At 42.3% G+C, this 16,151-nt stretch overlaps 2 protein-coding genes across 2 annotated transcripts in view; both read left to right on the top strand.

The window, feature by feature from the left end:
- Positions 1 to 12,962, top strand: part of HACL1 (2-hydroxyacyl-CoA lyase 1) — a 46,164-nt gene extending 33,202 nt beyond the window's left edge. The window contains exon 18 of the transcript XR_006416653.1: positions 12,946 to 12,962. The gene's annotated coding sequence lies outside the window, so the exon portion shown is untranslated. The remainder of the gene's footprint in view (positions 1 to 12,945) is intronic.
- COLQ (collagen like tail subunit of asymmetric acetylcholinesterase) overlaps positions 1 to 16,151 on the top strand; it is a 49,885-nt gene that overhangs the window by 1,335 nt on the left and 32,399 nt on the right. Inside the window, exon 2 of the mRNA XM_044450691.1 lies at positions 12,946 to 13,082. Within this exon, the coding sequence (XP_044306626.1) occupies positions 12,946 to 13,082 (137 nt within the window). The remainder of the gene's footprint in view (positions 1 to 12,945; positions 13,083 to 16,151) is intronic.

The raw sequence follows: 16,151 nt of genomic DNA, 5'->3' as shown, positions 1-16,151 counted from the left end.
CAACAATATCTAAAGGGCACATATTCCCCTTCCCTGCTTTAAGGAATCGAGTAAGATGTGCATAAGACTTACAACACGTAGTTCAATGTTTCCCTACTCAGAAGTAAGTTCAAGGTAAGTGCATATGGGATTCCATAGTTAGGTTTTCTCTCTATCTTTGAACGAATATTAATTTCTAGCATACTTCTTTGGGGACTGAGTAATCCTTTTAAATTCAGGGACTTTTGAAACTGTGGTGGAATTCAATGCTTCTATATTCTAATGAGACTCTAGAGATATCTAGTTATTTAATCTAGTCTTTGATGTACTGTGAGTAATATACATGGAGATAACATAGATAATAACTATATGGTACCTCATGATAGCTGAAATTATTAAAGGAGTGATTAGAAATTAATCTGGAGCAAATGCCACAGGCTGAAAATAACAATCCATTAGGTTTTGTTTGCTTGCTTGATTTTTTTTCTTGAAAGATATTCTAGATTTGCGTCAGTTAAACTGAAACTTGGAACAGTTGCTTCAACCCAATGCACTTTCTCCATGGTGTACTCATTCATAAAGCTTGCTTTTATATTGCAACAAAATGGAATAGATATCTCATTTTGATTAAAAGAAATGTCTTGAGCTATAATTTTTCATCCATTAACCTGGGAATAAGCCATGCTAGCTCAGAGGGACTTACTGTCCACACTTACACAATTGCTTTGTCAGGCAGCCTGAGCCTATACACTGTTAATCAAAAATAAATAATCTGCTATGTGCTGTGAGGGTTATACCCTTGTAACTATACACAGGACTGCAGCCTACCAGAGCAATCCTAAGTGTGTTGACTAAGTAAACTGATGGGATTTTCTCCCCAGCAAGCGTGCTTAGAATTGCATCATTAATAGAGAAGCACTCATGTTTTCTGAAGCAGGACATTGAAGATACATTGCATCAAGAAGAAAATGTATGTCCTGCTGTGGAAAGTTGATGCTCTGCCTTCCAATTTATAAAATTTCAAAAAGCAGGACATACATTTTTTCCTGATCCAAAATTTATATAATTTTCTCCTACCTTCATCTAATATGGTGGAACAGGCATAACATAATATTCAATCAGAGATAAAGGAGGGTTAACAAATACAAATGTTTTCAGAGGAAAGGGGCTGTATAACATTGGACAGGTTTTCAGGTTCACCTATTGGTCTTCTCTTGGGTATTTGCCCTATGCTAAGCACTGTGCAGGCTGTTTGCACCAACATCAGTGGGGCTGTGTATCTACCCTGGATCACACACCCTAAAGTTCAAGGAGCTTTCCGTGGTCTGAACACTATCCCCACACTTGGTTCAGTACTGTGGATCGTTCCTTAAAAGTTGAGAGTAAAATCCAGAGTGGAAACACAGCCCTGCTGCGTCTGGATCCACTGGCATCTACTAGCTAAACACTATCAGAGGAATTATTTGCATATTTAAAAGATTAAAATCTAAAAGGGTGATGCCCAAGAAAATAGTGACATCAACGTAAAATTACAAAGAAAGGGGATCAGTATTCAGTATTCAGTATTGAAACTGAGTGGATTAAACTTATCCATGCCATAATGCCTTGACATATAACCTTGCCTTCACCTGGGACCAAAAAGATGGTACAGTTGGCTTCAAATAAGCTTCACAGGGATGGGAATTCCAGAAACAGTACTGCTTTCTCTGTGGTCACCACCCACCAGAGAGTGACAGAGTGACATGACTGTCTCAGGCAGGAGATACCAAAGTGATAGCAACCTTCTACTACTCCCCCTGAATTGCCGAAGTTACTCTGCACCCTGTAATCCAAGGGCTCATTTGTCAATTTGAGGTGACTACCATAGCCCCAAAGATTGTTGAGATGCAGTTTGAGCCCTAAGATATTAAACAAATCCCTTGAACCCAGCAACTCCCTTTTCATCACCCACAGAAGCCTATCTCTCAGAAATAGCAGCTGCCATGAAGCAAATGCATTAATTAAAAAAGTAGGAAGGGTAGGACACCAGGCTGGGTGCCAAGAAAGGCGTTTGGGAACAAATGGTGGCCTTGGGTACTCTGCTGCTCCCATGTACAATTCAAGATGTTCCATCATCAGTAATTGCCACTAACTAGTAATCCAGTTAGTTTCTGTACGTGAAAAACTTGTGCATTGGGGGCCTTTGCCTCTGGCAGCAAATTGTATCGGACTGTAGGGTTCACATGCTGGGGAGCATCAAATGAGGAGTCCCATGTTCAGTCAGCTCCTTGTGCTTAGTCAGCTGTGATCTGCCATTCCAATGTCTCCTACTGTGAACGTACAATAACCCCAGCCCAAGTGGCATACCCTCCTTCCTTTCAAAGAGACTGAGGCATGTATCTTCCCTACCATTGCCCATGGAAACACACATGCATTAATATGTCAAGTGTGGTATGTAGGGCAATCTACTTCAGGCCTTTGGACCCACATCTTGTTGGCCAAAAGGTGCTAAGAAAGTCTTGTTCTTGTTTAACTTGTCAGCCCTCCTCCTTAATCATCTAAAGATGCTGGACACTGGTTACTCCAGGATTTGTTAATATTTTGTTTCAAGAGTTCCAGTCTAAGATAGTATGATTCTTAATATTTGTGTTTTCTTTCTTTAACAAAGTGGCTTTGTGCTTTCCCCTTGTCCCCTATTGCCTCCTTTGAAAAAAAAATGCCTTCCAATTTGGGCCTGAGGTTTTGGACTAAATCCTCTTCCCATCAACCTGGACTGCATGAGTTACACTCTAGGCTTTAAGGCAGGGGAGGGCAACACACATGCACCTCTCACAGTCAATTTTGCAAGCATTTCTGGACTTCCCAATATGTGTCAGGAGCAGCCACCCCTCACAATTCTTCTGCAAAACAAGGCGTACAGAGAGAAATGTGTTGATGGCAATTTCAGTGGGGAATATATGTGGGATTCAGTGGAAAGGGATGTGCCCAAATCCCCCAGAAACTGGCCACTTTAAGCTACAGGAAGTAGGGAAGGGAGGTTAACTGGCAACCTGACTTGGGAGCTTAGTTATTGGTCAGTTTCCCATGTTTCCAAGTTTCTGCACCATACATTGGAAGAACACATTCACTCCAGATTCAGGTGGACTGAGAGTTCATGGTAGCAGTTGTAAAAAAGAGACAAGAAACAAAGCAGAAAGCAGGTTGCTAACACGCGTCCGTCCCTAGAGAGCTTGTTCTGGAAAGGTGCTGCTGTTAGTCACAGAGAAATATTCACATTGTTTCTTTACCTGAGTCCTGTTAACCAAAAAGTCAAGGAAACTCCTCTCAGGGACTCATTCAGCAGAATGCCTTCAAGCACTGATTCACACAGAAAGGCAATTTATTGAACTAGGGGCACTAAGAAGCATTGTCCCCTATGGGGCAGTGTGGGGAGTGGGGAATCCTGGCCTTTGCTAGCTTGGTTCAGTAAAGAAACACAGAAATGGTGTCTGTATAGGGATTCTGCCTCACATTTGATAGCATTGGATAGCATGTGGTAGCCTGATAACAGTAATCATCTGTTTGAAGAGCTGAAGAGCTCTAAGTGGGCAGTCCTATGTTTAAAGATGTCATCTTATTGTTAGGCTGTCTGATGCAAGTAGGGTTTAAAGTCAAAGAATCACAACAAAGGACAGCCAGGGACCTTGGGGTTGCCCATCAGCCACAAAGATATACAGATCAAATGGTGCAGGTTCACAGGTCATCTTGCTAGTCTTCCTCATTACGATGGGAGGTACAGACAAATAGTTTACAAAGAGGGTGCAAATGATATGCTAAGTGCTAGGCTCTTTTGTCCTCTTTTCTGATGAATTTGTTTTTTGACAACTGTAAGTGGCCACCCTAGTAAAACCACCCAAATGAGAGATTCAGGACATTTGGCAATGAATTTGAGAAACTTTGGGAATTTGAGAAACTACTGTGGGCACCTCCACAAGATAGCCCATTAGTGGATTGCCACACTGGTATCTGTATGTCTTATCTATGGCTCTAGGCATCATTCACAAAACCTTTTGTTTCATGGCTGTTGGACACCTGTGACATCTCTTTAATCAGTGATTTCTAATTCAGCCATTTACTGCGGATGCAATACAAGTAATGCTTCTTTTAAGCATATGTTTTGGCAACCAGTTGCTGCTTTTTGGGAGGAGGTTATGGCACAGATAATTGTCATGCTGGAGCAGTCTTTAATATTCAGTAATGTACACTGACTTGTAAATTGCTGGCTCCATAGAAATTAACAAATGGAAGAGGAAATGGACTGTACTTGCCCTTGTTCCAGCTAAAAGACTGAGATTACAACATCATAAGGATAAAGACTTGCCTCCTATAATGCACCAGATGGAGGACCTTACAGCACTTTTAATATGTGAACAAGTGGCATATAGAGGGCAATTTCAAATGACTGCTTATTTGGATATTGGGCCAGCTTTTGCCGAAGCCTATTTGTAATTGCTAGAATGTTTCCCATCCCAAAAGGGAGGGGGGATTTTGGATGCTCTGGCACACAGGCAATATGTTGGGCCCGCTTCTTTGTAGCACAGGCAGACTTTCCTACTTGTACACTCTTTCTGTGAAGGAAAGGCATGGAAAATGTGAAGTGGTACTGTTAAAAGTGCCTGGAGACAGCAGCCCTTCTTCTTCCCATCAAGCAATGTAACATCTAATTGGTTGTTTAAAACATTTTACCCTGATCTTACCACAACACCTTGCAGAGTAATAAACAAACAAAAATGCACACCTTGCTCTCAGGCTTTCAATCCAAAAGCCATTAAACTAAAGAAAAAGGGGGTGGAGAGAGGGAGGAAAACTACAAATAAACTTGCATAGCTGACTGTATGGAAAGCAACTTGAGGAAAGTCTAGCCCCTGCCACTCCAGGACATCCCTCTGCTTACTGAATGAAACCACCTACACAGCCATGCTATTCCCTTCTGGCCTTGTCATCAATCTCATCACCAGGGGATCAGATGCCTGAAACAGCTCCTTTCCTGACACCGACAGGATGTAGATGTGCTTGAGTGTCACTAGCTTGCATGCAAATACGAATACGTGGTACAGACAAGTATCTAATCACTCAGCCTCTAGTGCTGGCCCCATCTGGCCCCAAGCATAAGGATCTCCCATGCAGATTACGAGTGTTGACCTGTATGGGAGAAATGTAGGCAAAAGACTCTTTAAGGGCCTCCTCTCCACCATGATCAGCAAGACCTCAGGTGCTTGCTTCTGTGCGTGCAAGATCAACACCAAATGTTTTACTGCCTGCTGCAAAAGACAAGAAGTCCCTTCTTTTCTCCTGCTTCCGGGTTCCACATATGAAAGCCTACCAGACTGACAGATGTCTTGCTTTGACTCTACCAAGGAATGGCACTCCTGAGGGCCACACCGTTGGGGTCCCTGCTAGCCAGGTAACTTACAGACCCACTAAACCAAGTGCCAATGAGGTTCAGTCAGGCGGAGATTCGTTCAGTTTCTTTATTCAGCTGAGCAGAGCAACCGGGTGTCCACTCCCTACACACAGGCAGGAAGGGACACACACACACATTTCACCAACTCATCCTTATACCTTTTTCCTTAATCTCGCCCCATTGTTCCCTCACCCAATCCCCTCTCAGGGTTTGCCTGACCCTTGCATATCTGACCTCATGCATGTTTATCTATGTGTAATCTCTGGGGGGGGGGGGGAGTGAGATCACTGAGTGCCAGACCTTGCACCGTCTTCACACTACCTCTTTGTCTTACTTTATCAGCATTCTTTTGCCTTCCCTTTTTCCTCTCCAAAGCAAGCAGTTTTACAAAAAGCAAATAGTGTCAGTTAAGCTCATCAGGCTCCTTCAACGCTCTAGCTCTGGGGTGCAGGGTGGCCTGCCCAACACACTCAACTCTCACCCTTTGCTGCCTTCTCCCCTGTTCCCCTGCATCTGTCACTTGAGGTAACCTGCTGCATTGGACCTGCTTGCATGAGCCAAACTACATACAGTGAGTAGCTCAAGGAAAAGCAGCTTTTCCCAGTCTGGTGTGCTCCAGAGCTGTTGGACTACAAGTCCTGGCTTTTCTGACTGTTGACCATGCTGGCTGGGATGGAAGGGAGCTGAGGTGGCAGGAAGAAGCAGGGCTAGCAGGTGGGGAATCTTTCCAAAACATTGAAAAGGGTTGCTGCTGACCCCTTTTTGTCCATTTGAACTTATCATATGGTAAATGTTTAATGTCATACCATAGACCTTGCACCAAAGGAGGGGAAGCCCCATTTATTTTTAGTGTACTTGAATCCTCTCTTTACGTGTATAGTTGATATAAGCCTGGGATCCCAGATAATTATTTCTATCTGGCAACCAGGGAGAACTGCTTTTTGGAAGACCCTAATTTAAACACTGTGCTTGCCAAGCGTAAGCTTAGCCATACTAAACAGCATTCCTGAACAATGACTGATTTTTCCTATCATGACAAAAATAAACTCAGCTATTTTCCAGATACATTTGAAAAACAGTAGCCTTAGGGTCCTTGCATTCTTGTCCCCACATGCCTTCCCATGGCAATGCATGTCACAAACAGTAGGTAACTTCAAATTGGAAGGAAATGCAGGGCAGCCACTTCACTACTTTTACATGGAGTGTCGCTCATATCTTTTTTTACAAGGAACGGCCACTCATATCTTGCTGGGAACAAGAACTATGTGGATTTATGAAATGTAACTTCCCAGCTTTCATCTAACTCTAGTTAGTACATGGCCCTGTTATTCCTGGAAATTGTGAATGAGCTGGTCAGTCCCAGCCAAGCGGATTTCTTGGTGCTGAAACATCATTTCTAGAGGAAATGCTTCAGGGTGTTAGATTACGGGATCAAGCATGTGATTGTGGTTCTGCAGTTTCATGCGGTTACATTGCAGCAAGCAACAGTTGGTGGCAACAGTTCTGGAGGCATCCGTTTCTGGAGGTCACTTTAATATATTTTCTCCAGAGGACAACTCTTTCTAATAATACTACTCTTGTTCATACTGCACCTTGGTGGGTGCTGTTTGTGTTTCATTTTCAAGACTATGATTCATGGTGTTGTGGTTCATGTTATCACCTTAGGCGAAATGATGACACTGTAGGATCTGCTGTTGCAAGAGGCAGTAGATACTAAAGGGCAATTTGGTATATGATTTAAATAATTTTTCCATTATTTGCATAATTTGGAGTTGCGGATCTGTAACTCCGATCAGTTCTTTCAGATTCAGCATGGAGAGCATTCACTAGAACAGTGTTGAAGCAATGATTTTTATGTTTTGTTTAGGATTCAGGGGAACTAGACTAATATTGCATTGGAAGTGATACTGTTTCCTGCATATATATTGCTGAGCCCTTAATGAATTAAGGTTTTTTAAACCTTTATTGAAAACCATTGTGCCAAATACCAGAATGATGTTGAAAATATTACAATTAACAGCATGGGAAGATCATGATGCAAATGTAGCATCTAAAGAACTGAATGAGTTCATACTGATAGCAGTTCTCAGCGTAATAGCTACAAGTTGGAAACTGAAGAGCTTTCAGCATTGAAGTATTTTCCAATGGATCTGTGTCAAACTGCCATGGCAGAAAATTGACATATCAACTCAAATTATTCATCTGAATCACTCCTTCTGTTTCCAGAGTAGCTTCAGCAGCATCAATTATTTGCTTAAATACAAATATATATTTTAACTGTTGTATATTTGTATTGATGTTTTAACTGTATATGTTTTTAACATTGTCAGTTGCCCCGAGTCCCAGTTTTAGGAATAGGCATTATTATTCAAGACAGTCCCCACTGAAGGCTTGCAATCTAAAAAGATACATCATACAAGGAAGAGCTGTCCATACAAGACAGGGAAGAAGGGAAAAGGCCACTTTTTTTTTTTTTTTTTTTTTTTTTAGCAAGGCTCACGAAACGGCCTTGCTCTTCCTTTTGGTCTCGTTCAGTACTGATTGCTGGAATGACTGCTGCAGGAGATAGAAACAGAGCGAGTCAGAAGGGGCCTCCTGGGCCATCTAGTCTGACCCCCGGCTCCAGCCGGCTCCGCTCACGACATGCCCACCATGTGCATGTCCAGCCTATCTTTGAACACTCTCACCAATGGGGCCTCAATGACCTCTCGTGGAAGCCCATTCCACACCCCCGGGGTCCTAACTGTCAGAAAATGCTTCCTGGCATCTAAATGGAACCTTGGTTCCTTGAGCTTTGCTCCATTGGAGCACGTCCTGCCTTCCTCTGCAGGGGAGAACTGAAGCAGGAAGAGCTGTCATGAGGGTGCTTTAAAGTAGCTCAAGGAAAGGTCAAAATGTGTGAGTTTTATACAATATTTAATATACAAATAAAGGACATAGGCAGTGCATCTGTCAAATCAAAACTTTTTCTTGGATTATGGAAAAGAGACAGGCAGAGCAATCCTACGGCAAGTGACAAGAGGGCCATAGGAGTTTTTTTGAAAAGAGTTCTGATCTTGCATCTGGGGATCCACACTTGGATCCTTTCCCCTCTCACAAGCAGTGCAGAAAGAACTACCTGGCTGCTTTTCCAAAGTCATAAGACCGAACTTGGAGAAGGGATTTAGGAAGCAGGGAAAGGAAAAGACTGGCATCACCAAAATACAAAGTATCTGGACTTCCCTCCCTGCTGAAGTATCACAGTTAGATAGTCAAAATTAGCTATTTATCTGCCTTGCGGGGTGGAAGCAGCACAGAGGCATCGCTTACCTCTGCATTTCTCCTGCTTTGCACAGGATGCCCATAAACTTCCAAGTTTGGAAGGTTATGGGCTTCCTCCTTGGATTGTGCCCCGAGGATGCAATCTGGTGCATCTTTAGACTTTAAAAAGGCCTACAACTCCTTGCATGACTGGTAGGATTCTTTTCTGACTAAGCATGATTAGGGTTGTATCCTAAAAATCTTTTCCCATTAGGAAGAACCACAAAGAAAATCTCCAGGCAGCCTTTGGATTCCACCTATACATATATCTGTAAAGTAAAAGGGGGAGAATATTAAATGAGCCTCCTTCTGTCAGCAGCTTGACTCCAACTTGATATATTCGGAAAATTAATAACATATTCTTTATATAAAAAAGACTACAGTATTGTGAAAGCTATGATAAAGCTCTTCAGCCACAGAGTGTAATCCTCCATGTGATGTTAGTTTTCTCCAGCAAAAGGACCAGTGCTGCATAGTCAGGCAGAGAACTGGGCCACATCCAAAGGAAAGATATCTAGTTAAGGAAATCCTGTGGTTGATACTGAGCAGTAGGGAAGCTGGGAAACACTGATGATGCTAAATACGTGAATATGTTCCTGGAAAAGAATTGCAATTATATTATACATTGGCCTTTTAATAGCAGCTATTTGTTTGCCTTGTGACTCCAGTGCATTTTAAGTTGGACGCTTGACGACATTCTTCTTTGACCGCTGAGAATCACCCATGCTGGATCAAAGGTTGCTTGGGTTTTTCTGCCTGGTGGATTTCATATGACCTTTCACTGAATGTGCCACACAAGGTGTGATTCAGAAAAGGGAGGAGCAACTTGTTACTCAGTTGAGAAGTGTTCGTATCCAAGCTTAATTTCTCAAAATGGGGCAGGGTGCGGCGGGGGGGCAGGATGTTCAAGGCTGTGTGGAAGCTCTCCTATGAGAAAAGGTTGCAGTTGTTTGGGTTGCTTTCACTTAGAAAAAAAGGCGAGCAAGCTGGGACATGGTTAGGGTGGCCATTTATGCTCCTTCAAAAAAGAAAAAAAATGACTCAGTAAAGAGGGGGAAAGAGGATACTAATTTGTCTATGGTTTATTTATATGCAAAAATAGAAATAAGTACTATAATTAAGAAAAACATACCTCTCACAATAGTGGGAAAAAACAAAAACATAATCTGTGTACTTACTCAAATTTATTTCAGATGTAATGAGAATTTGCCATGGGTTCATTTCCCTATGGGGTTTTTCATCATGGTGGCCATTTTGAATATTTGGGGTGCAGCAGATGTGAATGTAAGCTTTCCATTGCATGAAAACCTAGCAAGCATAAGTTATTGGGGTAGCTGAGAAGCCACGCAGAATCCAAGGGATGTTTTAGGGCTGAAGGTGACTTTCAACCACCCCAAGAGACCACTCCTGCCAGGTTCACATCTAACGAAAAACTATGGTGTGTCCTGCTGTACCTCAAATATTCAAAATGGCCACAGCCACCACAAGAAGACATTCCCTGAGGAAACTTGTGGTGGTTTCTTATTATAAGGGAACCAGGCTATAGAGTCCTGCTCAAGGATCACATGTTGATGGCTGACTTCAAAGTCCCTGACCACCCTCCTTATTCTTTGACTTTAACCCAGGCTTGGACTGGACTTCCTATCAAAAAGCAGATACCTTCAAATAGGGAGGGCCCTGTGACAGTTCTTCAAATTGAGAGTCATCTTCTGTAAAATAAGAATCCAGTCCTCTGGCCATCCATAACAGAGGTGTATAAAATTGAGCGTGTTGTGGAGAAAATGGAGAGGGAGACATTTTTCTCCTTCTCTCAAAGTACTAGAATATGGACTTACTCAGGGAAGCTAAATGGTGGAAGATACAGGCAGATGGAAAGATGTGGCATAGTCACTCTACTGAATTTGTTCTCACAGTGTAGCGATGGCCACCAACTTGGACAGCTTGAAAAGAAGATTAAACATATTTATGAAGGGGAAAAATTTCAATAGCTAGCAGCCATGAGGACTACTTATTCCTTCCAATGTCAGAGGTAGCATGCCCCTGAATGCCACTTTTTGGGAAGCACAAACAGAAACAACATACTGCACTCACTTCCTGTTTGTGGACTTTCAGGAAGCATTTGGTCGACCACCACAGGAAAAAGGATGTGGCACTAAGCCAGTTGATTTGGTACATACTTTGCCTTTTGCAAAAGGTCTTTGGGGTGTGTATTAAATTCTGTAAGACAAGGGAAATGCTTTTAGCTGAGAAAGCACCACCTTTACTAAGGAGATAGGCCAGTGAATAAAGAATGGGTCTTTCCCAAGTAATTTGCAATCTCTTCTGGCATTGCATGCTGCTTAAAATATTAACATGCTGCCACTTCATCTGTTGTGTGTTATGTAACTACCATTGATGAATAATGGGTTGGATCAACTGTCCTGGTGGAAGAGAACTTCCCCACTCCCTCTTTCCTATGATGCGGCCAAATTATGTAATGATTTGCTCCATTGGTTGGCACTCATCCATTCAGAACGTTCAGAACGTTCACCTTTGTAGTGAGTGTGGATTGATGGTATGATGAATTCACTTTAAAGCTGGGAATAGATTGTGTACCTTGCAGCATATGCAGCAAAGTAGTGTACAGAGTCCCTTCCCCAAATTCTCAGTCCTTCTACCAAATAGATCCCACCCCCCAATCTTACCTGACACAGTCTTCTTAACTGCTTCTGCAGTGAGGAGCAGTCTGCAGGGTCCATCTTCACAGTGGTGCTAGGTGACATCACCACACAGGCAGGTCAGTCAGAAACAGGGCATAACATGGCAATGAACAATGCCATGGGGCAGTATGTAATTCCAAGATGCTCCTCAGTATCGTGCTTGTGGAATGAGATTTTGAGTTAAGGGAGGACAGTCTTCATGAGTAAATAATGAATTATGTGGGGTAAATTTGTCTATCACTGTTCTCTCCCACAGCACCTCCTTCAGCCCCCTGAAAATGCTACACAGAAGTTCAAGAGACCCTGGAGTGAATGTGATGTGTGGGAGTGGTGGGGTGATCCCTAAAAATCATGGTGGGATGATCCCTAAGAAATCACCTTCTAGAGATGAAACCCCTTTTCTTACTGAAGGTCCCTTCTTGAGTAGATTAATCCAGGAGTTAGTGAGAAGGCATGCAAACGGCCATGCTACCTACTTTCCAACCTCTTCCACAATATTTTCACTTTAAGTTAAAACACAGAATTGTCCCATTCCTGAGACCTTTTGTCACTTGGGGACCAAGAAACTTTCAGGTTTGGAGGAGTTAAGCAACTCAGAGTTAATAATAAACCATGATTAACTCTAGGTTGCTTACCCCTTAAACCACCCAGAGTTATGATGTGGGTTTGCACATCATAAAACATGCACATGTTGTTAATTTAAAGGGAAAGTGGGTGGGCAGGTAGGAAGCACACTTGTTTGTTCTGGCACACTCCCAAATGATCCATGCTTAGCAAATCATGGGAACTTTCATCAAGTGAACTGGGTCGATTGGACTGAAATGAGAGAACTGAGAGCTATTTTTGTGGCTAAGCTTAAATTTGATCTGTGGCGATTCCATCCCTTTCAGCCTTCAAGAAACGTTATCAACATGTATTGCATGTATTCTTTTAAATGTGTATTGCTTTATTTTCTATGGTTTTCTTCGTTGAATTGGAGCAAAGCATTCTTCCATTGCCACCCCTTCTCCATGAAGTAGGACTAGTCATGCCATGCAGCAGAGTGAACTTATGTGACACCGTAAAGGGGTGGCAGAGGAATTTATTTTAAGCCATTTTAAAACGTTCATTCTATTTTAGGGTTTCTTTTATTTCTTACTTGGCAGAATGGGCAGGGCTGGCCCAAAACATTAGCTTTCTGAGCAAATGATTATTTTTCTGTCTCCTCTTCCTCCTCATAAGTTAAGGTACATACTACCCAAGGTAAGCCAAGTTATTTTGGCACATGAGGCCAAAATCCTTTTCATAGGCAGTAGAAATTCCTCAAGAATAAATGAAGCAGTCAACAACTTCCAGCCCTTTCATATCACCCCAAATTTAGCTGCTTGAGGCAGCCATGCCACTTTTACTAATGGTAGGGTAGGCCTTGATCACACCAGGCCTGGTTCTGTATATGTGATGTGTGTACTTCTGCAATCATGCCCAATGTTTCTTTGCATGTCTTTCGAAGAACATTAATTAAGATTCTGAGCCCATAATGAATACATACCTGTTCCTTTTCAACAGCCCTGCCTTGCCTGGACCAGAAGAAACGGATTATTAATAATAACCGAGCATGCTGTCTCCTTGCCCTTCCTCCTCCTCCTCCACCACCACCACCACTGCTATTTCCCCCATCACCATTCAGACAGGAATGGAATTCCGTAAGTGTCATTTCCAGCTTTTTGTTTCTGGTAAAGATGATGGCTTGGCCTTCCTTAGCAATTCTAAGAAACCTTCATGCCACAATAAAGAGACATAAAGCCTGGTGACAAGAGCAGTAACTTATTAGGAGGGGGCAGGGGTGTGTGTGTGTGTGTTCCATCCTCATAAATTAAGGCTGCGATTCTATACTTTTCCTTTGGTGTAAGCCCCACTGAAGTTACTGAGTATTATTTCTGAATAGACATGAGATAGGACTCCATAGGAATTTAGTAAACCATTTTAAAATATGTATTTTTATTTTAGAACAATGAAATGGTTTGATAATTGTATTGATAATGCATCAACATAAAGACTTAACAGGTAACCATCTAAGAGTGCTATCCTGTTTCTGTTTAGAGGGAATGCTGGGAGTTGCCAGACTTTTTCTTTCTAAACACGGAAAGATTTTGTTCTGAGACAGCGTCTTCAACCTTTTCCTTCAGATATTGTCGAACTGCAACTCCTCACCCCTTATCTACCAGCCAGCACCTTCTCTCTCTCTCTCTCTCTCTCTCTCTCTCTCTCTCTCTCTCTCTCTCTCTCTCTCTCTCTCTCTTTAACAGAGTATCACTTTTAAGAGAGGTCAGAAGGATGGCAGCCAACAGTTTCCTTCACATTAACAAAAGTACATTTTAAAAAATTAGCAGTCACAGGGACAGATCTTGTACTATTTTGATAGCTTGACCAGACATTGCTCTATCTGATATGTGTTTAGTGGCATCAAGTCTCTCTTGTTTAGGAGAAGGTAAAGTTATTCCATTCAGGGAAGAAGGGGGTCAATAAACACGATGCATGGAACTGAATTCTTACATTACCTATAGCATGGGTCCTCAAACTACGGCCCATGGGCCAGATCCGGCCTGCTATGGCCATTTAGCCGGCCCCCCTCAGAGGTTTTGGATTCACTGCACGTGCATGCACAGCAAGGCAACATCTTGCTCGCGCGGAGATAATTTTGAACTCACTAGGAGAAAACAATCTCTGTGTGAGCAAGCCGCCACCTCGCCATGCACGTACCCAGCGGCAGCTTGCCCATGTGGAGATCGTTTTGGACTTGCTCAGAGAAAATGATCTCCACGTGCGCCCGCTGCTCCCTCGCTGTGTGAGCTCAACCCCACCTCGCCGGCGTGCCCCCTGCCCTCTCTGCACGTGCGTGCATGCTCCCCACCCCCTCACTGGCCCGTGCCCCCCTGCCAGCACTGCCTTGCTGTCCCTCACTCACTGCCAGCACCTTTCAACTGGCCCCCTGTTGAAAAAGTTTGAGGACCCCTGACCTATAGTGTATTTGTAAAAGCTTATTGTGATTTTTAAGTTCCTTTCTCCTTTGGAATTCTTACTACCCTATAATTTCAACAAACTATCCAAAAAAGTTTAACCTAACATACATGTCTTTATATAGCATCCAGAAGCTTTACTCTGGCTAGTCCAGCTTGCATTTCTACTGGTTAGAATTTTGGTCCCAAACTTTTTCAAGGTGTTATTTTACCTATTCCCTGTAGAGGCTTCTCGGGATCAAATAACATGGTCTGCTATCATGTCAGTATGGCAGATGCAGCTATTTTTCTTAAGGTACACGTAAGCATGTGCAGTTCCAATCCAGATTAAGACCATGATCCATCAGGAGATTTCTCCTTTTTTCCCTCTGAAAGGTTAGAACTTTGTTGGGATTTAACAAAAAGAATAGAGACTTTTTTCCTTTTAACTCTGTCCTTGAAGGGTGAACCCTCACTCTTTAAAAGGGGTTAAATTAAAGGGGCCAGGTCTTTGTTGAGAGCTATTCAACATCACATAAGACTATGGGAAGTACTCCAAGGAATGTATTACTGTAAGAGTTCTGTAAGAACTGTATTAGGAGCTGGACAGCATCACGGAACATTTTGTCAAGAAAGGGGGTCACCTTGATATTCCAATAACTGGAGATACATGTGCCAGCACCTTTTGGCACATTTACATGGAATGCATCTTTTCTTTGGATCTGTGTTCTTCACTGAATACTTTTTTCCCTTCTGTTTAAAACTGCCTTCAATGGGGTGGGATAAAGTTTCAGGAAAGAAATGGGTACCTTGGGGTGGGGAAGCTTAACTACTCCTCTCCAGAAGCACCATGGTCCCACATGCTAACACAAAAGTAAAGAAAAATAGCAGGTGCAGCTGCACCAATCAGATTAGCAGAATGTGTAGTTTGGCCATGAGTGTAACAATAAACAATAATCAAAACCACAGATCTCATGCCAGTCCATCCTTCATCATGTCCATCACATCAGAATTCAGAAAATAAAGTAGGAAAGAACTCTTGTAAATTAAATAATTCTGCTCAATGGATTTCCATAATAAATTTTGCGTGAAGCAACTGAGAAATATGAGCTAGCCAGCATCAAAGAACATTGTGCCAAGGGTACATAATGTGAAATATTTTAATGTAAATTAGCTAGCCTATATGTGCAATCTTAGCCTTTGTAATAGAGAGAGAGAACAGACTGCTTTTGATGTTTTCTTTTGATGTCTTAAGTAATATTAATTATTGTTTCTTTGGAAGTGTGGTGTGGATTAAGAGGTGCATCCGGATATACAATAGGCATATCTATGCTGAGGAAGTCATCATGTGTCTTCTTTATTTGAAGGGCTGTCCAATAACCATATTTTGTTTGAAAGGCTGGCCTGTCCAATTCTGGGCTAAGATAAAGAACCATAGGAAGGGAGAGCTGGGTCCTTGAAGTTGTCCATCACAAGTTAGCACCTGGGCAACAGACTGAACAGGCCACCTGCCCACAGTGTTCCCACATTATGATGAGATGTACAGAATTTCTATTAAGTACTATTAAGCTGCAATTCCCAACATGTGAAACATTTTTTTACTTCTTTTAAAAGGGGAAAGGACAATGTTTTCCATTATTCTGTCTCTCTGTTTTTATACTGTCTTGATGGCCAGACACTGCTGGCTCAGCAAGCAATAATTGATGAAGGATCATCTCAGCCTCTCTTCCTTTCTGTGGCTATATGTTCTGTAATTGCAGTTTGATAGATGAACTA

This window comes from Varanus komodoensis, unplaced genomic scaffold (assembly GCF_004798865.1).
Source record: "Varanus komodoensis strain SLA01 unplaced genomic scaffold, ASM479886v1 scaffold68, whole genome shotgun sequence".
Classification (NCBI taxonomy): domain Eukaryota; kingdom Metazoa; phylum Chordata; class Lepidosauria; order Squamata; family Varanidae; genus Varanus; species Varanus komodoensis.
Note: the sequence above shows the minus strand (reverse complement) of the source record. Positions and strands in the feature narration are given on the sequence as shown.